Below are 25900 nucleotides of genomic sequence, written 5' to 3'. Positions count from 1 at the left end.
GAGTTGCGGCGCCGCTAGAGCCAACCCATTTGTCCTTTGTCCGCTGCGCCGAGATTGACCACTGTATTCTTAGGGACCACCTCCGAACATATTTCAAGCCCCTGGCCATCTATTGTCGGCGTCTTTCTAACCGGCGTTGGCTTCACCACCATCTTCCAGTCCTCCCTCCAATACCTCGTCGACACCTTCACCCGCTACAGCGCCAGCGCCATCGCCGCCAACGCCTTTGTCCGATCTATGGCGGCAGGTGCCTTTCCACTCTTCGTCTGGCCCATGTATAAAAAGGTTGGCATCGACTGGGGCACCACCATCTTCGCATGCATTAGCGTGCTCCTCCTGCCAGCCCCCTTCCTTTTCTTTAGATGGGGCAATCGGATCAGGGCCCATGGCAAGTTCAGTAAGCCCTCTGTATACTAAGAGCATTTTTTTTTTTTCCATTTTCAAAATTTTATGAAACAAAACAAACTGTCTTGAAATGGCTTTTTGTATTAGTAAATATCTTCTATTAGCCTAATAGGGGTCCACTAAAATAATGGATTGGCGCTTTTAAAACCTGAAACCAAAAAATGGGCATGAAATTCAGAATTTCAGAGATTTGCTTTTCTTTCATGAGATCTAACACTCCTACTATATCCTACTAGTAGAACTGACGAAGTACCTCAGACGATACGGATACACATATTCTCCCTAACTTATCATGGGTTAGAACGAGCGTGTAGGCTATATGAATTTGTACCGAATTATTTAATTGCTCCCTCCCTCTAGAAATTATCACGCTCTTTATATGTTAAAATAGACTTGGTTAAGTTATAGCTATCGGTAGATACTAGAATTCATAAGACGTCTCTCTCACGACTTACCATTCCGGCTCGGTCGGCTAGAATTCTTGCGTTTGGTCGGTGGCGAGGTTGCGATTCCTCCCTTTCTTTTCCCGGTCCTGTTCACTAGATGATCGATGACACAGCCTTCGTCCCAACCGGCGGAAGACTGTCCTGTAATTGCTCGGCATCTAGGGCAACTTTTCCCATGACGAATGAAGAGCTGATGAAGGGAGTACTTAAGATGATTCGGGATCCGTACCTCAAGATGGCTGAATGCTGTGATTTCTGTTGCCTTGTCTGGTGGGACCCAGCCGAGCCACTTGCAGATGCGGAAGATGTGGGTATCTACCGCGAAACACGGACGCTGCAGGCAAAAGAGTAGCACACAAGCAGCTGTCTTGGGCCCTATACCCGGATACTTAACTAATTCCTCCATGGCCTGTTCCGTACTTAAGCTATGGAGGTGGTTGAGAGATAAAAAGTGTTGGTCCGCACATGCAATCTCGTACTGTTTGCTGCCTTCAGACTTATCAATGAGATCTGACGGACCGGTGTCCTCGCCTTTCACTAAGATTTCTCGGCGTTCCTGGTTCTCCTTATGCACCATATCTAGAATCGCCTTGAGATTTTTGCTTTTAATATCGGCTAAACCGCCGCTCTTGATAGCTTCAAAGACGTCCTTGAGCGGCGCTTGACGAACAGCATCCCAGTTAACGCTCCCTTTCCCTATCCCCGCGTGGAGAACACCGAACTTCTGTACCAGTCCATTGAAAGCCAACGCCGAATTATTTCCCGAGGTAGCACCACTGAGCAAAGTCCGAATAAGTGCATCAAGAACAGACGGAACCTCTCCACAACCCGTTACTGTTAGAGACGGTTCCGGGATGGTAGTTGGGGGTACGACCTCTCCGTGTACAGTAGTAAGAAGTCTGCTTACTTCTTCACATGCTTCTGGGGTTGGTTGAGGCCAATCCGGGAAAGGCGTGGACCCTGGAGTTAGACGATAAGGGTTCGCCTTCTTGGCTTTTTTCGTGGACTTCAATGCTGGCTCATTGGCAGCATATTGTTGCGCTCGGTTTATTTTCACGTCGATTCCTCCCTCCTTGACCCCCCAATGCATGGCGTTGGTTTTCTGCTTTGAAGTAATGGACGACCCTAAATTATGAGGTAGTTCATCCGAAATGTCGATCTTTGGTGCCGGTCTTTTTATCTTGTGCAGTTTGGAGGTAGATATAGTCTTTAGATTGTTTTCTAGAGACGACTGTGTGTCCGGAGATTCATTCTCAGACGATCGCTTGGGCCACTTGGTGGCGAATTCTTCCTCCGACGCCTTGATTGCGGCTGCGAGGGACGCAGCCTCTTTAGCGGCAACAGAACGGGTTATGCGACGCTCCATAATGTTCCTATGCGACAGAGAACCGATCAGCGCAGAGGAATACAGTACGTTGTGTCAAACAAGCGACGACAGATCCAGGGTCCGCACAGGTATTAAAGATGCCCCTGATACAAGACAGTACGAATAAGGGGCTTTTGATAGGCAGGAAAGAAAGTTGCTGGAGAGAGTCTCAATGATATTGATATTGAGCATCCAGTGGAGGATTAAATTTGTCTGGTGATAAAACATCACCCACACGTGATCGGGATAAACTACTTCCGCCTTATCCGCACTGATTCACTCGCTAGGATTCAAATGCCTAAGCATAACTTGGTTCGTCATAAAAAAGTCTATAGGTCATGTCGTGCATACAGAATGATATCTGGATCCCTTTGTCATTGCGATGCGATAACCATCACCAAGAAAATAGCCTCCCGTTCTCTTTTCACTACCACCTACCAACTCCAGGACTCCAGTTGATAAGAATGTACCGTCCATAAGCTCATCAGTTATCATGGGTGATCACCCATGTTGTGAATGCTAATGTCCATGCGATCCTTGACTTTGGGGGGTTCCTCACTCTGGTCGGCTTTGCGAGTGGGGCAGATGCTAACTTGTGGCACCTCAGACTCCCCGGGAGACGATGCCGGGATGATGTTGCCGCTAGCATCCAATTTAACGCCATTGGCAGCGATCTGGAAATCCTTCTCACTGGCAAAGCCATGAGTGACAGCTTCTTTTGCCCGATCCAATGCTTTAATCTTGCGACCCTCGCCTCTGATCTTTTCCAGATGATCAAAGTAGCCATCTGCAACAGGAGTAACGTAGTTACCACAGAACACACCGACTTCAAAGTCTAGTGGCTCAGTCAATCCATTCTCCCGGGCAATCTCCGCACAAGCGCCTTTCAGGTCCGACAAGGTCTGGAAGATGACACTGTCGGCACCGATGTGCTTGGCGATCTGATCGGCATCACGATTGTGCGCAACAAGTTCGGTAGGGGACGCCAGATCAATACCATAGATATGGGCATGCCTGTGGAGATAGTTAGCGACCTTAGCCGTCGACTAGAGGATGACGAGGACTTCTTACGTGATCTCTGGAGCGCAGCTGGCAAAGTAAACCTTCTTAGCGCCAGCTTCCCTAGCCATGGTCACAATCTCCCGACTGGTGGTGCCTCGCACGATACTGTCGTCAACCAAAAGGACATTTCGGTCCTTGAATTCGGCCTGCATAGCATTTAGCTTGCGACGGACACCTTTTTGCCGGGTCTTCTGTTCAGGCATAATGAACGTCCGGAAAACGTAGCGATTCTTTACGAAACCCTGACAGTATGGAATATCCAGATACCGAGCAACAGCCGCTGCTGATGTTGTGGATGTTTCCGGGATAGGGATAACGACGTCAATGTCTTTGACCACTTCCGGTCCAAGAACATCGAGAATCCTGGAGGCAAGACGATCGCCCATCCGTTGACGGCTACGATAGACGCTAATACCATCGATGACGGAGTCGGGGCGCGCGAAGTAGACATATTCAAAGATATCAGGAGCATAGGCTTTCTTCGGGGCTACCTGACGGAAGACAGGCTCGCCACCCTTTTCAATGATGACTGCTTCACCAGGTTGGATATCACGAATGTTTGTAAACCCGAGCTGGTGCAAAGCAACTGACTCAGAGGCCATCATGTAGTCCGTGCCTTCACCTTCAGCGGAAGGCCGGGAACCAAGAACCAAGGGGCGGATGCCATAGGAGTCACGGAAGCCGAGGAGACCGAAGCCTGCCAGATTAGCATTTCTCGGTTTCAGCATATGAGAGTTGGTAGTTCGCTTACCAGCTAGCATAGCAGTGCATGCCCAGCCGCCTTCACATCTCTCATACATCCGGCTTAGGCTGGCAAAGACATCGTCCCTGTTGACGCGCGCCTTCTTGGTTTCGCTCAACTCATCAGCGAAGACGTTGAGCATCAGCTCGCTGTCACTATCAGTATTGATATGACGGTGAGCCTCAAAATCCAGATATCTCTTGAGCTCGGGAGCGTTGATCAAATTGCCGTTATGAGCCAGACAGATGCCATATGGACTGTTGACATAGAAGGGCTGGGCCTCGGCATTTGCACTGCTCCCGGCTGTGGGATATCTCAAGTGACCGATGCCCATGGGGCCCGGAAGGTCTGCCACCCTAGCACCATCCTGGAAAACCTTGGCCGCCATGCCGTTTGACTTCAGTTGGTAGATACGGCCGCCCGCAGCGCAGGTGGCAATTCCAGCAGCATCTTGACCTCTGTGTTGAAGCAGGTATAGAGCCTCATGTAGGTCAACGGCGGCGGAAGAAGACGGGTTCGCCTGGATTAGAGCAATGATACCACACATCTTGTGAACGTAGTCGGGTTCTAGAGGATGCTTGTGGTTAGCAAAGGCTCTCACAATTGGAGTGAGTAACGAAACAATGTTAATAGCATCGGATACAAGTCAGGTCGGATTTTCTCCGCAAGAATGCTTAGGAAGTCTAACATCTATAATAAAAATACCGAAATTCATCATGAAAACGAGGGGGGAGCATGGATTGCAAACAAGGCCAAAAAAAGACGCCATATACTCACATGCTTCGAGCAGGTATATTATTGTCGCACAAACACGCAATGGTGGAGGGGGGACAGAGATGGAATTTTGCGGGCAAAATGAACTCTATCGAAACATAACAATAGTCATAAAGAAAGAGAGACTGTGATAGTGAATAATAAAAAAGCTGGTAAGTCACACCCACGGAGGGATCAAAGGACCAAGTGGTGACATGGTGAAGAGAAGGTTAAAGGAGAGAGAAAGAAGGTGAGCGAGACGCAAGGGAAAAGAAGCCACCAGTTTTATTTCTCTGGTCCATTCCTTTGCCCATTCCATTTTTTTTTTTTTCTCCACAATGAGGGACAGAAATTTTGCGGGTACCGCTCCGTTAACGGACCGGAAAAATCCCGAATGGGGCTGTTCACGTGACATCTCCGATTCTAGCCATAGTCTTTTGACTAAATATGTAGTCAGCAATAAATATCATCTGTCGGAACCCGGAAATATAGCCCTATCACTGCGCACGGGTCAGATGTACGATGCACCCCTCATGAACCAGTAGTATACTTCCAATAATTTCTACTAATCCTCTTGTGGACCTTTGTAGATTGATCATTATCAAGGCTTCAATGCCTACTCTATACCTTTCAACATGGTCAAACACTATGCCGTCACGGCTGCCATCTGCCGCTCCTTTCACTCTATGTGTTTGTTTGCTTGCTCATCATTCTTTGTCTCTATTCTTATCCTACTGTACTCATTGATCTACAATGGGCCGTGATTAATTATGTTACATGTCAAACACGTCTAGTGTTGTTTCATGACTGACATTCATGAAGGTGAATGGTCATGATGGGGTTCCAGGACCGTGTCTCTCTCACTATGGATTCATACTACTTTCTACTTTAGACGAGCGTGTTATTCCCATCTCCTTACAGGCTCATCTCTCAGTCTCTTCAGGATTTACTGTTATGGAGCAATAGAATATCTTTCCTCCACCGCATTCCAAATCCGCAGACTCAATATTCTGTCTTTTCTTTTTCTTCTTCACATTGCCTTACCCTTACCCAGGCACTGCGATAGACGCTGAAGATGTCTCCCATCCAAGCCCGGGAACCATCTATTCTTGAGATAGCGGACCATAGATCACCAACTCTGACAATCTACGACAGCGACACAGATAGTAGCGCCAACATTGCGGACGACCTAGACGGGTTCCAGGATGCAGATGATGTGGAGATCGTCTCTCACAATCGTCATCGGGATCCAACACCGTTCCTTCTCAACATAAATGCAGCTGCAAGCCGACAGGAGATAGTTGACCTCACTGCTGGAGGGGCCCAGTCTTTTGGCGAAGGTGATTATTTGACTGACGAAGACTTTGAGTTGGTGCTACAAACATGGCTTCTACGGACTCCAAGCCCAACAGCAACTGTATCAGCGGAGGAAGAGCGTGCAGAAACGAGATACCTTGTCCAAGAAGCTTGCATAAACGGAATAGTCTACAAAGAAGGACAGTCACTCGAGCTCCATGATGGATCGTATCTTCGGATATGTACCGTGCTCAAGGATTGCATGGAAGCAGTTTATTTCAGCGGACGTCGCCTTATTAAGGCCCGAAATCACGCCGGGACTTATCTTCCCAAAGAGCGGAATGAGCTTGTCTGGATTGCCAATGAGACCGAAGTAATACCCTTTCTGCTTGCCAAGAGATTTGTTATAATTAACTTCACCAGTTCCTGCCATGTTCATGCGGACCAACAGAAGCTGGCTAAGCCGAATGATCTCTGGTGCCGATTGAAGGAGACTCTGGAAGATGGAGAAGTATCGATAGAGTTTGTATCATTTGCAGAAGCGGATGAAGGGTATAAGATTGAATCGACTGTCTTACGACGCTCGTGGAGAGGAGAGACTCAAGCTTTCGGCGAAGCAGAACACGATAGAGGCCGCTCCCCTGTAATTTTGCTGGACGACGCCGATTCCCTTGTCGACCTCACAGGCTTAGAAAGTATGGAAGAACGAAAGAGACGTCGACAATATACATTTGGAGATGGATTCTGCGGTGCTGGAGGCGTTTCATGTGGTGCTCGCCGAGCAGGCCTCTACAACAAGTGGGCGTTCGACAATTCCGAACACGCGACTTCTACATATCGACTTAACTTCGAGGATACTGATTGCGAGCTGAGCGATATATTCAGCTTCTTGACGAATGATGACGAGTTTTTAAAAGTAGATGTCAGTCACGGCTCGCCGCCGTGCCAGACGTTTTCACCAGCACACACGGTGGAAAGTCGGCACGACGACGCGAATTTCGCGTGTATCTTTTCGTGTTCGAATCTTATCAGACGGGCCAAACCCCGCGTCCACACCATGGAAGAAACAAGCGGGTTGCTCGACCGATACTGTGACACGTTTTACCGTGTCATAAACGATTTTATCGAAATAGGGTACTCTGTCCGCTGGGGTGTCCTGAGGGCTTTTGAGTACGGAGTTCCACAAACGCGAAAGAGGCTCATTGTTATTGCTTCTGGGTAGGACGTTCCTGGCAGTTAGCGGTATTCATTGAGATATACTGACATCGTATGTAGACCCGGAGAAATTCTGCCATCTTTCCCTCGCCCCTCGCATGGCCCAGGCCTGAAGGAGTACCCTACCATCTACCAAGCTATTGCCAACATCCCCGCGAGAGCACTAGACCATGATATAGATGCAGCACTAAGCCGTGGTCTCAGCAAACCTCCTTACGACCCACACCAACTAGCGCGGACCATCACCTGCGGTGGAGGTGATAATAATTATCACCCCTCCGGGGGAAGAAACTACACAAACCGGGAGCTGGCATGTTTACAGACCTTCCCGATGACATTTAAATTCGGCCAATATGAGGTCAAAAAACAGATCGGGAACGCAGTTCCACCCTCACTGGCTGAAGCTCTGTATAAGGAAATTGTTCGATCCCTGCAGAAGACGGATGAGGAAGAGCTTGCGAGGAATATGGGAGGATGAAGGTCTTGGCGAGTTGACCTTGTCTTTCGTTGGTTGATATGATTTTGGTAATGGAGATTTCCCGATTTTTCGAATAGTCAATTGTTGAGAAGGATGAGAAACGTTGATCGGCCACATGCTTACTACTCTTTCTTCCGCTTGATAACCGCGGAACCGTGATGCCGTCAACCGCGGGTATTATTAGTACTTGGGTGATTGAACACATCATTTCAGATTGATTGAGGGAAAGGGAGAAATCTTGCTCCCATGGTCGTAGTTGAAATTGAGGTTAGAATATCTTCCGATCGTAAAAACTGTTGAGTAAGAGCAATTAAAAGGATCCCGAGGATATGATTGATCAATGGACAGAAGGAATGCGCATAACCGGCAATAACCGCGCGTAAACAAAGCCAACCGGCCTCGGCTTAAAGATGTCAACCTTCCGTCAAAAGTTCCTTCTCCGTTTCTCCATTTCCTCCCTCCCAGCTTATTTATTTCTCTCCGCGCATCTTTTACTTAAACCCTTCCCCTTCCTATTCTCCCCGAATTAGTATACGTTGATTTCTCTCTTGTTCCCTTTCTACGATCATATCATGTCTGCTTCGTGCTCGGCATTGAGACGGCTGACCCACCGGTCTCCCCGCACTTTCCAGTCCCGCATCGCCTCCGTCTCCAGAATCTCGTCTTCCACTTCCTCCATCTCCTCCCTCAACGCCTTCCGTACCCTCAACTCGGCCGCTCCTCGAGTTGCTCGCTTCTCAACCATGTCGCCTCTCCAATCTGCTGCCCAGGATGGCGCCGCCCAGAAGCCTTACGATCCAGAAATTCAGGATATGACCAACTATATCCACAACTATGAGGTCAACTCGGACTTGGCTGTATGTCTCCTTTCATTTCAAAAATCCCACACGCCTGGTTTCTATCCCTCCCCACCCCACCACTGGTAAAATCATTATTTGTCTGACCATGAGTCGTGACTTACTGGTTTTCAGTATGATACTGCCCGTCTGGTTTTCCTCGATACCCTAGGATGTGGACTGGAAGCTTTGAAGTTCAAAGAGTGCACCAAGCTTTTGGGTCCCATCGTGGAAGGTACCGTCGTTCCCCACGGAACTCGTGTGCCCGGTACGCCCTACCAGCTCGACCCGGTCAATGGTGCGTTCAACATTGGTGCTATGATCCGCTGGCTGGATTACAACGACTGCTGGCTCGCCGCCGAGTGGGGCCACCCTTCGGACAACTTGGGCGGTATCCTCGCCGTGGCTGACTGGATCTCCCGGACCAACCGCGCTGGCGGCAACATTGCTGGTGGCAAGATCGTGAAAGTCAAGGAAGTCCTGGAGGCTATGATCAAGGCCCATGAGATTCAAGGTGTGCTGGCTCTGGAGAACTCCTTCAATAAGGTTGGATTGGACCACGTTATCCTGGTCAAGGTCGCGACCACCGCTGTGATCTCGAAGATGCTCGGCCTTAATGAGAAGCAGACCGCAGACGCCATCACCCAGGCATTCGTTGATGGCCAGAGCCTTCGAACTTACAGACACTCCCCCAACACCATGTCCAGAAAGTCCTGGGCTGCTGGTGACGCCTGCCAGCGGGCTGTGAACCTTGTGCTCAAGGTGCAGAAGGGTGAGGGTGGTTTGCACACTGGTCTTACCGCCCCTGTCTGGGGTTTCTATGATGTTCTCTTTAAGGGCAATAAGTTTAAGTTCCAGCGGCCTTACGGTAGCTATGTCATGGAGAATGTCCTCTTCAAGGTGTCCTATCCAGGTAGGTAGGCTCGCACACTACACTTCAGACGAAATCTAACCGATCTCATCGCAGCCGAATTCCACTCTCAGACCGCGATTGAAGCGGCTCAGACCATCAACAAGAAGCTCGCCGCCTTGGGCAAGAGCGCCAAGGACATCAAGGAGATTACCAACCGCACCCACGAAGCTTGCATTCGCATCATCGACAAGCAGTTCAAGGCTATGGATAACTTTGCGGACCGTGACCACTGCGTTCAGGTAAGCTCTCGGCTTGGGGAATCCTGAAAGGCTCAGACACTAATCTCGTGCAGTACATGGTTGCCACCATGCTGGCATTCAACCGCCTCACCGCTAATGACTATGCCGATGGCTCAGAGGCAGCCACCTCTCCGCTCGTTGAGGATCTCCGGAAGCGCATCCGCTGCGTTGAAGATACCCAGTTCACCGCGGACTATCATGACCCGTCTAAGCGCACCATTCCGAATGCCCTCACCGTCACTCTGAATGACGGTACTGTGCTTGAGGAGGTCGTTGTCGAGGCTCCTCTGGGCCACCGTTTGCGCCGCGAAGAGGCCAAGCCGGAGATTCTGTCCAAGTACAAGCGTCACTTGCAGGCCCACTTCGACCAGGCCCGCATCAACGAGCTGGTCGATCTGGGCTTGAACAAGTCTGCCCTCGAGGGCTATGATGTGGACAAGTATGTCGACCTGTATGTCAAGGATACGATCGTCGCCCCATCCGCATAAGTGGAGCAGGTCAGGTAGAGTTAAAAAATAATGTGTATCTGTCGGTATGTTATATATGGGAATCATAAGATGTGCTGCCTTCAGTTATGTCGATCGACGGCGTATATAATGGCAAGAGGGTATTTGTTTCAATTAGACAATCTGTTTACTTCTTTGATTTAGACTTGGCCAAGATCCATAGAGTAAGCAAATCACTCGAAAACAAGCGCCATCATTCTCAGCAAAAGCCATTCAACTGCCTACATGTGAGGCAACTGCGTACTAACTACTAAGCAGTAGTAATTAGTTGGGATAACATCATGTAACATCATTTCATACGGCCGTCTGTCAACTGCATTCCAACGCTTTATGAACAACCCCACCACCGGACACAGGATCAGACTTGTTTGTCAACTTCGGCAACTGTTGGAATGCTCATGTATTGACACTTGAGGCGTCTAGTCAGACAAGTTGTCTACCAAGTTTGGGGGCCAGTACTGCGGAGTTCGGTTGCTCGCGCTGACGCCAGACGGACATTACATTAGCCTGCTCAAATTCGAAGATACTGCACCGAGCGAACCTCTAAGATTCTCTCAGAGAGAATTCGAGTTCCCAGCAAGGCCGCCACACAGTACCATTTCCTATGAATGGGGAGGAAATACGGCCGCTGATGGAAATATCACTACCAATGACCGACTCTTTCTCATTCGGGCAAATCTGTACAGCTTTCTGGAAGACTTGTTTGGCAGCGAGCATAAGGAATCCTTGTTCTTTTTTAATGCACTTTATCTCGATCAAGGGAATATCGCTGAGCGTAATGATCAAGTAACCCGGATGGGCGATCTCTACCGACAGGCAAACAAGGTCTGGATCTGGCTTGGTCCTGGGACGGCCGAGAGTGATTTGATATTTGATATGTGTGCCGGGCTTGGCCATATGAACTCGGAAACCCACCATGGATTGTAGCAGGAGAGAAAATTGGAGCCGATCGGCTTTAACGGGCCCGAAGGAGAGGCTTTGGACTCTGTATATCAACGCCCTTACTGGACAAGACCTTGGATCATGTAGGAACTATTTTTTGTTAAATATGTGATCATATTCCGTGGCTCGAAAGTTCACAAACTGGTCCATACTTAGGAGACTACCAAGATGTACCACAGGTGTTTTCGTCCCTGGAGTTTTTACCGGAGTTGGTCTGGCACTTGGAAGTACACCGGCAAGACGGCATGGGAGGGAAATCCTAAAAATTGGACAGCAGAGAGCAAGGAAGGGAAAAGGCGAGCAAAAGCCTTCATGAGCTTGTTCGGAAGTTTGGCCGCACCCAATGCTCTGATATCCGTGACCGTGTTTATGGCTTGCTTGGTCTGGCTAACGTACACGGTGAAAATGATCGGGGCGTTGAGGTCATTGCAGACCACTCAACAACACCCGAGACTGTATTCATTCGTCTGCTCAGTCCTATGCCACGCGCCTTCGTGTTGAAAGATGCATTGGATATTTTTAACATACTGAGGCTGCACCATGCTCAAGACTGTACATTCAAATCCAGTATCCCAGAGACCATCTTTGGTCTTTCGGAGTCAAATACGCTCATTTTGGACACATCAGGCAGGTTAATGATTCTCATTTACCTGACTGCGACTGGTGTGACAATTTTAGAGATAGACATAGTCCATTCAAGATGAGTGAGGATCAGGAACTAGAGCTGCGAGGCAAATCATTCTTTGAACTTATACCTGGCGAAACACAAAGCAGCATTTCCGCTCATGGTGTTGGTTGGGCCTTTGACTGAATTGGGACCATACGATAGCTGTGTGACTACTGCTGAGTCTTCAGGAGGAGACCAGCTTTTCCTCCTGGAAGGGACCAATGTCATCTTGATTAAGAAGCAAGCGGCACTACAGTCTACGACTGCTGAATTTAAGACTTCGTACGTATGAGGGATACTTACAAATACGGAAAGTAACGATAGCAGCCCAAGAGCAGCAGCGTTGCTCGAGGATAGCCTCTCAGCTCTGGCTGCTCCAACAACGGTCCATTTTAATGAGGAAAACTGGGTTGATACCGTTTGCGAGGAGCTTACGTTGCAGAGATCGCTCTGAGTCTTACCCACGCTGGTCAGCACAGTAGCTACTGGGATGAACCGCTGTAACGCGACTTCGTAGAATGAGTCAAAATCCACGATACCTTCTGTTAGAGCGTCGTGAGATGAATCAATGAAAGAAGTAGGCATCTTCAACGACTGACGAAGCGTGTCTAGTTTGAGGTGCTTGATTCCGACTACTCTAGATAGAAATTCTCTCATAGATATAATTTGTGTCGGAGATACCCATTGTATCCAAAGCTCTCCCCCAATGACGAAAGCCCCATATCAAATGGCGACATAACTGACTCATTTGTCTTGAATGATTCTCGGGATCACATCTACTGAATCAGGACTGTCTTTAATCTTCAACTTGAAATTATAAGTAAACCCTACCTAATTATAGAAATACGAACCACCGGAAATAAACCCGCAACGCGGGAAAGGGATTCCGACGGGAATCATGTCCTAATCCAAACCAAGCCCTGATATCAGCTTCCCCTCCCCAACACCTATCTCTACCTCCTGGACACTACACACAACCAATCAAAAACAATACCCAAATCCAAAAGTAAAAGAAGAAGAAGAAGAAGACAAGATGATCACCAGCCTCGCACACATCAACCTCCTCGTCCCCGAGGGTTCTCTCCCCGAGGCCAACGAATTCTACGTCGGAACCCTCGGTCTAGCAGCCGTTCCCGTTCCCCAAGCCCAGATTGAGACGACAGCTTGGTATATTTTACCCCCCTCCCTTTAAACTACATTCAATATACGTGCTATTTTGTCTAATCTTTTTATTTTTGCGAAAACTAACGGAGAGAAAACATAGGTTCAATATCGCAGGAGGTCCCCAGCAAGTCCACATTGCAACTGGTATCAACGAGTCTCTGACTTCTTCACGGCATCCTTGCTTCCGAATTGGCTCGTTGGAGGATTTGCAGAGGTTGCAGCAGCGGATTTGGGATCATCATGTTCGGGGGGGCCGGGCAGCGCCGAGGGAGGCGGATAAGCCTGGTGAGCCGATTTCCGGTGAGTTTTCTTTTCGTTTTCCTTTTCTCTCTTTTGGTTCTTGAAATTGTTTGTTCACGTGAAGTTAGGTGAGATGACGGCAGAGTATCCGACGAGGTTTTTTGCGAGGGATTTTGCGGGGAACCGGTTGGAATTTAGTTTGTGAAGTTTTACGTTTGAGGGGTTTTACTCGGACTCGGTTTATGTTCTGTTCATGACGTGAAGTGCACTCTGTACTAGATCTAGCATGGGTTACGATAAATTATAAATTGGATATGAAGTCAACGAGATAATTTAACAGAGTGCCTCGTCGCCTTTTCCACATGTACAATAACACTGACAATGTACAGTACAAAAATTGGCCGATGAGAACTCCTCACCCTCACACTGTGGACGGGACTGGCGCTCTCATTATGGACATGGCGGCTGCTCTCATGTCCTCGTGTTCTTCATGTCCGTTTGTATCACCAAACACATCGTCGATTTCTTCGAGTGTTTTACCGCTGGTCTCAGCGACAAAAGCGAAGGCCCAGACGCCTGCCAAGACACACCAGACTGCATAGAAGATGTATGTTCGATAACCGATGTTGTCCATCATGGGGGGTGTTGCAATGCCTACAATAAAGTTGGAGAGCCAGTTGGTACTCGTGCTCAGCGCCACACCCTTGGATCGAGTCGCGTTGGGGAAGACTTCGGACGGCAGGGCCCAGCCAAGGGGAGAGTACGTGAGGCCAAAGATAAGGATGAAGAGGAAGGCCATGGCCACAAAGGCCCAGCCTGAATCTGGATGGGCGGTCCAATCGTTGGCATATAGCCCCGAGAGGATGGCGATGATAGTGTATGCGATCCCCGTGGCAAGACCACCGAAGATCGCCAATGGCCGACGTCCGGTTTTGTCAATAATTAAGAAGCAGATGATCACAGTAACTAGCTGTAGAATGTTGAAGACGCCTGACAGTATCAGCGACATCTCATCTGATTACCCAATCGATCGGAAAAGCGTGGGCGCGTAGTAGACGAATACGTTAATATCCATAAATTGTTGAAAAAAGGCAACACCACATCCAACTATTGTTCTCCGCCAGCCAGCTTGGCTAAAGAGGTCTAGCCAAGTGAGAAATTCCAGCTTCATGCCCTGTTTACAAGGATGCCTCTTTTCCTGAATGAGATCTTGAAATTTGACCTCAGTGATAATGCCTTGGAATTTAGCCTGTACTTATTTATCAGTGTTAGGCAGACCTCAGAGCTTCACAAGGCTCGCTAGACAGTCTTGCTGGCGGTTGACAAGGGCAAGCCACTGAGGTGAGTAGGGGAAGAAATAGATCCCAACACTAAGAATTATTGCACACACTATCTGCAACCTAAATAGAATGATGAAACGAGACTCCACTATTAATCAATCTTGTACCAAATGTGATCCAGGATGAAATGATGACACCGGAAACAATAGAGATAAACCCCAGCGCTAGAAGAACTTCTTGTAGGTTAGGTGGGAAAACCTTGGAGATATAAAGCGGCGCATCCTCCACGTTTAGATGAGTGAGACAAGCCACTTTGATATGGATCAATTATAAATATTAAGAGTTATGTACTTACTATTACAAGTACCCCAACTCCAATGCCTCCAATAGCTCTCCCTGCCACCAGGGTAGCATAGTTTTGCGCGCAAGTTTGGATTATTGCCCCAATTTTAAGATCACGACGACTACAGTCAGTGCCCACTTCCGCGAGATTCAATCTGCGAGGTATGGCATGAAGCGACAGCCCACGAAGACTCCGAGCAATAACATCCCTGTCATTAGCCCCTTTCCAAAGGCAGTCTCCGCTTGGGGGAAGCTGCATGAAATTGGTCCTCGACATTTATAATCGAAATAACTCCTTGGTCATATCCGAACGAGAAGCCTCCCAGAGATGCTAGGAAAGCGGCTCCGATGACGTAGCCTGAGCTGATAAGATCTCTAACGCCATGGGGGCCGTACTCAGGAACTTCCTGGAGCTTGAGATCGGGCTTAACAGCAACAGTTTCGTGATGCTCCGATGAGGAAGTCCTTTCTCATATCCGTAGTCATGATCGATGCAAGGGTGGTTCTGCTCCAATTAGATGCCAAAGTGGCACTATGTGGAGAGAGATAAGAAAACAATGAAAATCCAGGGTCATTATATACGCCCATATACCCACCTGCTGCATCGGACTTCCTGATCTACGGCTATTGAGAAATGCGGAAATCGCATTGGCGTTCTAGACGTCATTGAACGGTATCAACATCGAGTATTTCCGTTTTCAGTAATCACCGGCGTGGCATCAGGGCATTTTCCAGAAGTAAACTCATGCTGCAATGCCATTATTGGTTGATCAGCTATTGTTAGTGATCATTATGTGGGGAAATGCGGAGGAAATTTGCGGAGTAAAAATTCCTCACTCTCCAACTATACTCAAATTGGCAAGTGTCGCCGTAAGTACACTCTCAGCATTGTATTGTATCGAACTACATAATGGAGCATGGAGCGATTGCTGTATGAGGGTACTGTCCTAGGGTATATATAGACGTACGATGCCACGGATTGTCTCCCCATGCAACCGTCCTCTGCTAGACAAGTTATGCAACAAAATACATACAACATGTCAGACCAACTCACAATTGCAGTCGCTGGTCTCGGCCGAATGGGAAGCCTGCTAACCACAGCATTTTGGGATCGATTCTAACAGGGGTACACACAGGGTAAACGCCATGTTCATACATTATTATATCGGGTACCTCGTGCACGTGTCGTGGCTGTATGTAGCACAGTGCCTGATGAGGTCGAGTGGGCGAAGGACAACGAGGAGTACAAAGAGTTCAGGATTGCGGTATACAGCAACTACAATGATATGCTGGCTCACCAGGGACTTCAGGCCGTGTGGGTCTCAACCAATACGGATGTGCATGCAAGCCAGACATTGGCCGCCGTAGAAAGGGGCATTCACGTCCTCTGCGAAAAGCCATTGAGCACAGATTTGAATGAGGTATGCAGCCACCTGCTGGAACTAAAGATGCCTACATAAACCAACAACGACCGATGCAGTTTATGGACATCTAGGCCCAATCCGTGGCCGATACCGCCAAGAAAAACCCAGAGCTTAAGGTGATGGCTAGATTCTCACGACGCTTCGATGCCTCATACCGTGATGCCAGTGACAAAATATTCCAAGGAAATGCCACCGGGAGCCCATTCATGGTTCGCTCCAACACCTACGATCTGCGTGATGACACAGGATTCTTTGTGCGCTACGCAAGCCGCAATGGTGGTATCTTTGTGGATTGTGCCATTTATGACATCGATCTATCCCTTTGGTACCTGGGGAACCCCCTACCCAAGGCCTGTTGGGCTGCTGGGACATTGCAGCACCATCCGGAACTGGAAGACCTTTCCGACGTTGACAACGCGGTGGGAATCGTGGAGTTCTGGGGCGGAAAGATTGCATACTTCTACTGCCCGCGAACTCAAACCCTTGGACATGATGCGTGCACGGAGGTCACAGGCACCGATGGGAAAATCATGGTGAATGTCATGCCCCGGCGCAATCAGGTGGTAGTTGCCGACAAGTTAGGCATGCGAAATGAGGTGCCTGCTGTTTACACTGTCGTCCGCGTAGAATAAAATGTTTAAAAGCCAGCAGAAAGAGGTATGTTGCTTATGTTTCCAGTAATCTTCTCGAAACCAGATTAACCATGATGCAGGAATATCAGCAATAAGCAGATGGAGAAAGCAAACCATGAAAATTGAAGCTCAATATACTTGAGTGGTCGGAGCCTTCCATGGACCATCAAGTTCAGTCAATTTATTCTTCTTACCTAGATATATACATGTGCTTCTACATATATATATATATATATATATAACTTTTGTTGCTTTCTTTTTAAAGTGAGAGAAGTTAGAAGAAGCAGATAGCGATATATAGATTTCTCCGATATAAAGAACAATGATTTTATTACGGCTGGGTCCCTAGTTGGCATGCTGCGCAGCCAATGATGAATGAAATTCAACGACTGTTAGGTGATTTGCCATCTCCGAGCATTGCTGATAAAAAAAGAACTGCGGGATAACAATCACTGGAGATATGGAAGTCGAAAATAGTGCTGACAAATCACCTTTTTTCCTTTATGCACTGATCAGGGAGGAAACGGACACATATATTCCCACGTCTCATACACTTGGTACCCAAAGTCCTCCGTCGTTCTTTCATTGTGAGTCGATAAATACATTATCTCAATCACCCGCTGATCAGGCGGTTATGTCAGGCCTTCGTCAACCTTAAGATACCTTTACATGGCTATTTGAGCTAGTGAAGATGTTGGGGCATTGCAATTTCTTGTTGGTTGACCTAGGGGTAACTGCGGTAGGTACACAAGGGTCTGGTTCCTGTCAGCAGAGCTAAGGGAAGTCTGGTGTTTTATGTCTTTGGGAAAAGGCGATTATCGTGATCTTTTTGCATATCCTCCGGAGTGTATAACTTCAACAGTTTCTGTGTATTTTACCTTAAGGGTTATATGGCAGGGGTTCCGTTGCGAAAAGCCAAAGGACGACCACCAAACTCATAGTTATATACCTATACATAGATAATCTATACTTAGGAGGCAGAAGAGCCAACCGTTTGACACCAGGATTTGAGGCTCCTGCATGTACTAGCTTGCCAAAAATACCCAGGTCTTCTCCCTTACTTGCTCTATCCTTGATTCCTTGTGAAATGGACTATTGGGGTAGGCGCATAGTTGTAGTATATACTGCGTAGGTCAGGAGCCTTTACAACAAAATTGATCTATTTTGTGTACTATATATATAGTTTTACAAACTAAAAAAACCATTCCACCATGATATGTATATTTATAGCTGTACTGAGGGTCACTATTAATTTGCTTTAACCTAGGACGTGATTTTCCGAATTTTCATTTGGTGTCCTTTCATGGTTGGGCGGTTTTTGGTGTTCATGCCTTTCCCCGCTCCATTTGGCGTGCTCCAGAGGACGACGCAGTAGGAGCCCGCATTCTCATGGAAGCGAAGTCACTCAACTACTTGATGGCACGATTTTTGATGGATTGCATAACCACAAAGCTGCAGATATCTTAGTTATGAAGTTATGAACTAATGTGATATGGACCGTTTCCCGAAACACCTATTATCTATCGGAGCTAGCTAAATGGCGCACTATGATTTTGAAGGACTCTACCCTAGGTAGGTAAGGACATGCTAATGACCTAATACCTTTGTCGCTCCAGATACTTTCAAAGGCCTGAGGACAATGAAGACCTACATGCTGCTCCCCTAGCGGGCGTATGACCCCAACAGGGCATGTTTGAGGCTAGTGATAACTCCCGATACAAAGAGACAGAAGAACCTTTTCTGTATGTCAAACTACACTCCTTAATCACCGGTACACCATATACACTCACAGGCGGACCGGAGAAAATACCGGCTATAGAAAACAGGCAGCCTTTCATTATGTTCTCACAGTAAGATGTACTTAGGAAGTGTGAGATAACAAACGCACATATTCCCCCGGAAGGGAAGAGATCAATTTGCTACGTAGCATTTGTGGAAAAGAATGTATGTGTGCCATAGCAAGCTATCCAGGCGCCAAGCAATTGCCGTTCCAGAATATGTTGAATACGCCCATGAAAGTACGTTATATCGCAGGCACCTGACATATGGCTGGTGAATTGACCACCTGCGGAAGTATGTGGATTGTTGAATACTATGGTAATCAGGCCACATATAAAAAGGCCTCATGATTCCCACATAGATAGGCCTTTGAGATAATAAAAATAGAGGATCTTAATACGATCGTTTTGATATCAGTTCATACGAATATCTTACCAGGTATTTTACAGAATACATACATGAAGACCACGAACTTTTGACTATTATATATATTTTAGTAGTTGCGAAAAACTATGTAGACTGTTGTCCAGGAACTGTATGCTGGAGAGGTACAGAGGCGAACACAAGTTAGGAATGTAACGGCCAGGATCACATCCAGAAGTCGGCGACTGAAGAGTACGGTGGCATATTTCTACGAATATTATTTGCGACAATGGGCGCCGCGTAAGACAGTAAAAACCTCGAGTAAGGCAGTCGTCGATACCTAGGACTTGTGCTACCAAGAAAGTCAAGTCAGTGAAGGATAACACGGGGCTTGTCCTCGGTTAATATTTACCTCCTCTAGCTAGGTTTCGAATGGCAACATTTGAAAGTCTAGTCTAGAACATCATTCATACAATCATAATATTGGAGACAACACAGTCCTAACATATTTAGAACCTAGCAGATAACAAAACCCCGAGGGAAGCAGAGAATAAAAGAGGAGGAAAGAAAAAAACAGAATAGGATATCTTGAGCTTTCCAAGAAGTACATCAAGATTTCTCCCGCCTGATGCTGAGGAGACCGCTGGGATGCACGAAATTGAACAACAGAAGTAATAAGATATTAATTACTCTTCCTTTGAATTACAACAGACCTTATCATAGAGCCTGACCAGACTAGTTCTCGGTTTCACATTTGACTTCAAATGTCACTTATATTTCACTATTAAGCGATAGTCTATCTCGTTTCCGGAACTTCTAGGCCACTCTTTGTGCATTATGTTCTATAATGTTTGTTCTGATTACACAGGATGCTCTTACCATGATGCACCTGGTAGGCCAGAATAGCAGATATCCACATGTGACCCCGTAATGCGTAGTACCATTCCGCAGATTAAATTAACAAAGTCCATAGTTCCAGTCAAGTGTCAGTGCAGCTATCCAGGGCCAAGGGTTCCACGATGGCCTCGCGGGGTATAGTTGGATCTTCCAAACTGCCACCTGGCAGATTCGACGTTGAGCCTGGCGGCGAAGAGTGGGCTCCACTCGCTGGCTGACTTAGCTGCAACGCTTTGCCCCGTAGTAAACGTAAGATTGTCCATTTGGACCCAAATTCAAGGGGAATATCAGAGCTGTCGACAAGATGAAAAGACTCGTCCACGGCTTTCCATGCCCTTTTGATGCTTGGGCCTTGGGGCAGTGCGCACAGGTGGCGCAATACATAAGTCAACACATTATATTGGGTATACACTTTGGCGTACCAGCGATACCCTTTCATCTGATCATCTGAATAAGTGCTTAAACTTATTTCAAGTATATTGCAGGCTTCATCGAGTAATTCCTCCGTGTACCTCGGTCCGGAGCCACGACAACACGACTGCCGCTTTATGATAAATTGCATCTTAGCAATGATCGTACGAGTTGCTAGTGCTGTCACCCGCTGAACCGGAATATTACCATCGCAGCATAAAACAGCTGATGAAGCGTCTTGACAAAAAAAATCAATAAGTTTCCAGCGCGGGCTTCATTAGGCGCTGAAAATGAGGCACTTAAAGATATATGGCACACAGTTCTATATGATGACCCCAGTATAGCTTGAGCTTGTTTAGGAATAGGCATTGTTTGACCAGCCTTTTGATCATATTTAAAAAGAAATTGACATTGAGCGCGGTCATTGTTGAGCTGCAGCTGGAGGAGAGGGTTACTGTGCACTTAAGAACAAGCTTACATGTGCGGACAATGAACTGGCCGAGACACCGATACCATAAATTACCATGTTTTCCAGGGTTTTACTAAATTCTTATATTTCTTGTCAATACGGCCGCTAGGACTCGGTGTTTCGGCAAGCTCCCCATTTTCTCATGTAAACTTTTTCCAATACTATATAGTACTGTTACGTTGTGGCCTCTCCATGCCCACGGGTCTTTGGTAGTTCCACCTTATCCCATGGTTCCGTTGTGAGTAGTTCAATACACACTTGAGAATAGTTTATGAACGGACAGCGAGCTGGCCGAGACACCCACTTCTATCGGTTGTATGAACAAGAAATATAAAGAATTTAGTAAACCTGGAAAACCTGGAAAATCTGGTAATTATGGTATTGATGTCTCGGCCAGCTCAGCGATAATAACCAAAGTTTTCGGGCCTATACTATCATACGTGGCCAAGCATGCCTAGACTGGGGTTGGGCGTCTCCTCATTGGTACATTTCTGGTGTTCGTGCTTGCTCTCGTTAGCACATTAACATACTAGCAGTGGTGGCTACATGCTGTGATGTGCCTGTAACCATTTCGGAAAGGACAGAGCCCTGAAAGGAATACTGATAATCCTGAATGTTCATGGATATGTAATATGAATAGGGTGAATATTCACCTATTATTATTCAATTCATACGTGCATAATTTGTTGAATGAGGCTGCTGGTATGAGGTACACTTTGTGACTACTACATCAATCGGTATGGAATGCTGGAAGGCTTTCATTGCGGGTCTCTACTCAATTTCTATTGATAGGTAATCGCTATTTTACACAAATGAAACCCAAGCTAGCAATGATTCTACCTACGTAGCCAGACCTTTTCAAGCTATTAGTGCATAGTTACTGTCGAGCGCACCTTTCGGCAGCATAACCCATCGCTCGCTCATTCCAATGCCTCCGGATACTCAATACGTCCCCGTGTTACTAAATTTCCGCTCAATCCCTACCTCTGCAGGTCGGTGCACTGGAAGATAGGCTCAGAACACTTGTACCATGAAAGGATTGTCAAATGCATTTGCTTTCTACCATCTCATCAACCCAACACAAGCCGAAGACAAGGCTGAGGCTTGGACAGCATACAAGATCAAGATAGCTCAAACACAAAAACAAGACAAACCAAAACAGAGAAGGTATAAGATGCAACTCCGGCATTTGTGTGGAAAAATTCTTCAGAAGGATTTCACCGCCGTTCGTGCAAGTAATCAAAGATTGGCAAATATCTGCAGCTAAAGGGCAGTCGTCTGAAGGTTACCACTGCTATCAAATTAACCAGAAAACACCGATGTTGACCTGAGGAATAAGGCACCCTCACTGGGCCAGTTCAGATCCAGAGCTTTGGGAACGATCCCCCACTCTTTGAAACCTGGAGTCACAGGTTGTACGCCAAGGATGCAGCGCCTCAAATTTGCTGTAGGTCTCAATCCCCAGACATGGCACAGCACAACGTTCAAAATATCTTATATATAGCTGGCTTAGAACTAGCATGACTGGGGTGGCCCATGAGCACCGGACGTTATGAAGGAGATATTTCACATTGGCACTGTCGTTCACATGAAAAGCGACCTTTAAATAATATCCAGAAGCGTAAGAGCTGGCTTTACTGAGACGGGCAAATTCAAGGGAACTGCAGAGGCCTTCAATTGGTGGCCCAGGACCGGAGAGCTTGGAGGGTTTATGGTAGTAGCATGGGTCTCAATGTTCATATTTAATAGGCATAGTGGTCTCTTTCAAGGTATTATTGGATTTGTTGCATTCACGCTTGCACAGAGTAGCCCAGCTCTTCAGGCGAACACTCAGTTATGACCTAGAGAGCGCGCACCCGTAGTGCCAACAGTAGAATTAAGCTAATTACACAGAGATTATGCCAGGCGCGACGGATGCCGGCATTTCCTGAACTGAAATTAACTGTGAGACGCTGACTATTAACTTGTGGGCTTGTCTTTATATACACCATGTTCTCCATCTAATAAAGGTCCTTAAAGCTACATTCTACATTCCGTGTATATTATTTCCTCGTCAGCCATGGAATGTCAACATCCAAGCCGGCCGCAACTCTCATGGCGGATACAACGCATCCCTCAAGCAGTACCATTCCGTCCCAGCACCAAGCGCCGGCGAGCCAGACATTTCCAACTCCGTTGTGCCAGATCTTTGCCTTTTCTGGGGACGCAAACTCGAACTTTCCTGAAAATATCTGGTTGACTACCTTCCTGCTCTTCGGCGTTCGTAGAACGCGGGTTAGCCGCACGCGATGGATAACCTTGGCTGGATCTATTGGCGTGATTGGAAAACTCGTTACTAGGACTGAATCGGGATGCTCATGTATCGACTCTGTCGCGAACGAATTGGAGCAGATATGGAGTATTTGAGTTGGGTCAAGAGATTGCTGGGCTTTTGTAGAAAACCTGCTCCTTAGCGACTGACCGTAACGTGGGACAGTGGATCTATCGCGGTGGATAACCGACTCGCCATGAATCACAGGTATCGAACTTAGGACATCCCGTAGAGGCTCGTATATAGCGCTGACCACGTTCGGGGGAACCGCCAATACGACGTGATCGAATAGCCTAGAATGAACCTCCTTGCTTTTCAAGTTGGTCCATGTGACCTGGACTTTGGAGCCAACGCTTTTGGCTCCAGTGACCATTGCACCGAATGTTACAGATTGCTTGCTCGCAATTTTGGTCTGGACATTCTGAACGCCTCCAATAACTGTATAATGTGGCTGACGATAGGTTCTCCTCGCGTAGTCAACAGCATCAATTGCCGGAAACTCAAGAAGCTCATCGTGGGAGCAAGTTGCTACGCTTGACATTAGCGGCAGTAGATAGTTCTTGCTGAAGTAACGGGGCAATCGGATTCGGTCAAGATATTGTCGAAGCGATTCACCCTCATTGGAGACGGTGGCTGGCCTGGGGTTGAGGAAGAAACAGCAGGCCGTGAACCAAAAATAGCACACGGCCAGATACAGCGTCCGTAATATCCATTCCACGTAGCCGCAATCCTCTGGTCGGATAGGCGGTACTTGGTGATTGCTGGATGAGTGTATGAAATGGGGAGACATCTTCTTTCCCTCATTGATGGAAACCGTGGACATTGGATATATGAACTTGGTTGATGTATATTTGATATCAAAATGGTCATACATCCGCTTCAAGTTGATGTGATAGCCATCATCGAATGCGCGCATTGGTATATCAACACGATATGACGATGTAGTGTGATCATTACCAGGTGTTATAGAGTACGAGGCCGAATCTAGAGACAATTGGTCTTGCTGTAGATTATGTTAGTATACGAGGGATGTTTAGCAGTGGCAAGGACGATCAATTTTTTTTATTTACCATTTCAAATATTTCCACCTTATATCTCTGTTTACGGTCGTGCTGAACAATGTACGCCGTCACCAACCCTGCCATTCCGGAGCCGATGACGGCAACGGTTTTTTTAGTCTCTCGAACAGCCATAAGCGAAGTTATTAAGTTGAGATCTGTGTCGCAGGATCGTAACCCAAGCTTCGTCGGTGTTCTTTAATAGATAGGTGTAGGCTAGACATTAGCGCCCTTTAACCGTGGCGCTTGAATTGCGCGGAATTTTCTTTGCCAGAAAACGAAAGGTGGGCGGCGAGGTCCTTTTCGTAGGAATCGCAGAGGCGGCCTGGACCCTCTTTTCCCTCGAAGTCTAATTTTGGGCTGTGCCCAGACCTTGAGGAAGCTAATTGTAAAGAAACAGTGTTTCAGATCTTTCTAGCGAAGGATCCAGCAGAAAGATCCAGCAGAAAGAAATACGCTACCTTCCCAAAATACCCTAATGCAATGCGATGATGCCTTTTTGAGTCCGATTCCTCCGGTAATACCAGCAGGTATCTATGGGATAGTTGTTGAGATGGCTTGTCAATATTTGTCAGATAACATCTAGCTAATCCCATTTTACTTCTAGATCTCACGCCCTCTTTTAAAGAACGTTAAGGAATCTCTGAAAGGCACTCAGTCTCTTCCTTGCACGTTTTCCCTCAATTCTCTATCCATAGCTCCTATATATCGACACTCTAAATGGTTGCCTATCTTATGGCGGCGTATTGTTTTGGGCATTTCAGTATCATATGCTAGTACTCTAGCAGACTGAGATTCTGATCATCCTGCAAAGACACTGCTGGGTATAGGAGGGTAGACAGTGTAGACATAATTAAGGGATGAGGAGAAACGGAAAGCTTAGACATCGTTATGTTTCAATTCTCTAGCCAGTTATCTGTTTTTGTAAAGTGTTGGGCTTCAAGTGGAGAACCACTTATCGTTCCCCGAGTCAAACGCCGAGTCTACAGCTGTAGTTTCTGTGTTTTACCAACCGTATACTACTTCTACTCAGCATAGAATTCCCTCAGAAAGAAAGCACTCCCGGTGAAGTTGGAGAAAATCTTTAGAGGACACTACACGATCTACTTTTATTGGCGTGCTGAGCTCTATAACGATAGGTCCAGCCCTTGTATGTTCATTAGGGCGGACTTAGGCGAACTTAAAATTGCTGTGAGCGAAGACCGAAAGGTAGTTTGAAAAGAAACTTTTGCTAATTTGACCATGCCCTATGCGGTCAATGATCCCACGAATTCTTTGTATTATAACGATGCCTCTGCATATAATTCACCGTAAAGGTCTTGGAGAAAGCAACACTCTTGGGTACATGTGGATCGAAGCTAGGAAAGAGTCTGTAAGACGGGGCTAGGCTTACGACGCGAACATATCCGGCATCATTTGGCCACTGGCATGGGGAAGGAAGAGTGGAACAAAAGAAAAGAAAAAACTCAGGTAATAAACCAAGTGCCTAGTCTGGCTTGCAGTTTCCTCGGACTTATCGGTGCGGAGTTTGATGCTGCGCTCGACAGAAGAATGGCCTGGAGTGGCGATCACATCACGGCTGGCCCAACAATGTTCTTTGGTACTCTCCTTGGGGCTGGCATATACAAAAGAAGTATCGTTGAATGCACATGCCTTCGCTCGGA

General features: G+C 47.1%; 9 protein-coding genes across 9 annotated transcripts; 6 read left to right on the top strand and 3 right to left on the bottom strand.

Annotated features, from left to right (window-relative positions):
* Positions 1 to 113: 113 nt before the first annotated feature.
* BDW43DRAFT_321972 (amidophosphoribosyltransferase) lies at positions 114 to 4568 on the bottom strand (the record flags this gene model as incomplete). The annotated part of the gene is made up of 6 exons (XM_032049458.1): positions 114 to 413; positions 861 to 1041; positions 1081 to 2211; positions 2760 to 3231; positions 3289 to 3976; positions 4031 to 4568. The coding sequence occupies 6 exons, from the start codon at positions 4566 to 4568 to the stop codon at positions 127 to 129; spliced, it is 3297 nt and encodes a 1098-aa protein (XP_031904519.1). The 3' UTR covers positions 114 to 126.
* A 738-nt stretch (positions 4569 to 5306) lies between these two features.
* BDW43DRAFT_181408 (DNA cytosine methyltransferase) lies at positions 5307 to 8186 on the top strand. Its single transcript, XM_032038882.1, has 2 exons — positions 5307 to 7288; positions 7346 to 8186. Exons 1-2 carry the CDS (start codon positions 5850 to 5852, stop codon positions 7761 to 7763), a joined length of 1857 nt encoding a protein of 618 aa, XP_031904518.1. The 5' UTR covers positions 5307 to 5849; the 3' UTR covers positions 7764 to 8186.
* Positions 8187 to 8335: 149 nt separating this feature from the next.
* Positions 8336 to 10239, top strand: BDW43DRAFT_297360 (putative 2-methylcitrate dehydratase; the record flags this gene model as incomplete). Its single annotated transcript, XM_032044377.1, has 4 exons — positions 8336 to 8620; positions 8735 to 9512; positions 9567 to 9751; positions 9805 to 10239. The coding sequence occupies 4 exons, from the start codon at positions 8336 to 8338 to the stop codon at positions 10237 to 10239; spliced, it is 1683 nt and encodes a 560-aa protein (XP_031904517.1).
* A 1032-nt stretch (positions 10240 to 11271) lies between these two features.
* On the top strand, positions 11272 to 11818 carry BDW43DRAFT_181337 (uncharacterized protein). Its single transcript, XM_032038881.1, has one exon. It carries the CDS (start codon positions 11368 to 11370, stop codon positions 11698 to 11700), a length of 333 nt encoding a protein of 110 aa, XP_031904516.1. The 5' UTR covers positions 11272 to 11367; the 3' UTR covers positions 11701 to 11818.
* Positions 11819 to 11899: 81 nt separating this feature from the next.
* BDW43DRAFT_307195 (uncharacterized protein) lies at positions 11900 to 12320 on the top strand (the record flags this gene model as incomplete). Its single annotated transcript, XM_032046201.1, has 3 exons — positions 11900 to 11993; positions 12055 to 12148; positions 12194 to 12320. The coding sequence occupies 3 exons, from the start codon at positions 11900 to 11902 to the stop codon at positions 12318 to 12320; spliced, it is 315 nt and encodes a 104-aa protein (XP_031904515.1).
* Positions 12321 to 12899: 579 nt separating this feature from the next.
* Positions 12900 to 13475, top strand: BDW43DRAFT_307194 (putative glyoxalase family protein; the record flags this gene model as incomplete). The annotated part of the gene is made up of 3 exons (XM_032046200.1): positions 12900 to 13033; positions 13131 to 13330; positions 13399 to 13475. 3 exons carry the CDS (start codon positions 12900 to 12902, stop codon positions 13473 to 13475), a joined length of 411 nt encoding a protein of 136 aa, XP_031904514.1.
* Positions 13476 to 13691: 216 nt separating this feature from the next.
* Positions 13692 to 15559, bottom strand: BDW43DRAFT_297359 (uncharacterized protein; the record flags this gene model as incomplete). Its single annotated transcript, XM_032044376.1, has 7 exons — positions 13692 to 14279; positions 14334 to 14519; positions 14562 to 14663; positions 14695 to 14832; positions 15079 to 15129; positions 15168 to 15357; positions 15489 to 15559. 7 exons carry the CDS (start codon positions 15557 to 15559, stop codon positions 13692 to 13694), a joined length of 1326 nt encoding a protein of 441 aa, XP_031904513.1.
* A 125-nt stretch (positions 15560 to 15684) lies between these two features.
* On the top strand, positions 15685 to 17320 carry BDW43DRAFT_297358 (Gfo/Idh/MocA family protein; the record flags this gene model as incomplete). The annotated part of the gene is made up of 4 exons (XM_032044375.1): positions 15685 to 15762; positions 16029 to 16313; positions 16388 to 16933; positions 17240 to 17320. 4 exons carry the CDS (start codon positions 15685 to 15687, stop codon positions 17318 to 17320), a joined length of 990 nt encoding a protein of 329 aa, XP_031904512.1.
* A 5589-nt stretch (positions 17321 to 22909) lies between these two features.
* On the bottom strand, positions 22910 to 24371 carry BDW43DRAFT_321969 (uncharacterized protein; the record flags this gene model as incomplete). The annotated part of the gene is made up of 2 exons (XM_032049457.1): positions 22910 to 24181; positions 24249 to 24371. The coding sequence occupies 2 exons, from the start codon at positions 24369 to 24371 to the stop codon at positions 22910 to 22912; spliced, it is 1395 nt and encodes a 464-aa protein (XP_031904511.1).
* Positions 24372 to 25900: the final 1529 nt, after the last annotated feature.

Source organism: Aspergillus alliaceus (genome assembly GCF_009176365.1).
Source record: "Aspergillus alliaceus strain CBS 536.65 unplaced genomic scaffold BDW43scaffold_5, whole genome shotgun sequence".
NCBI lineage: Eukaryota > Fungi > Ascomycota > Eurotiomycetes > Eurotiales > Aspergillaceae > Aspergillus > Aspergillus alliaceus.
The sequence above is the reverse complement of the archived record's forward strand: the minus strand, read 5'-3'. Positions and strand labels throughout refer to the sequence as shown.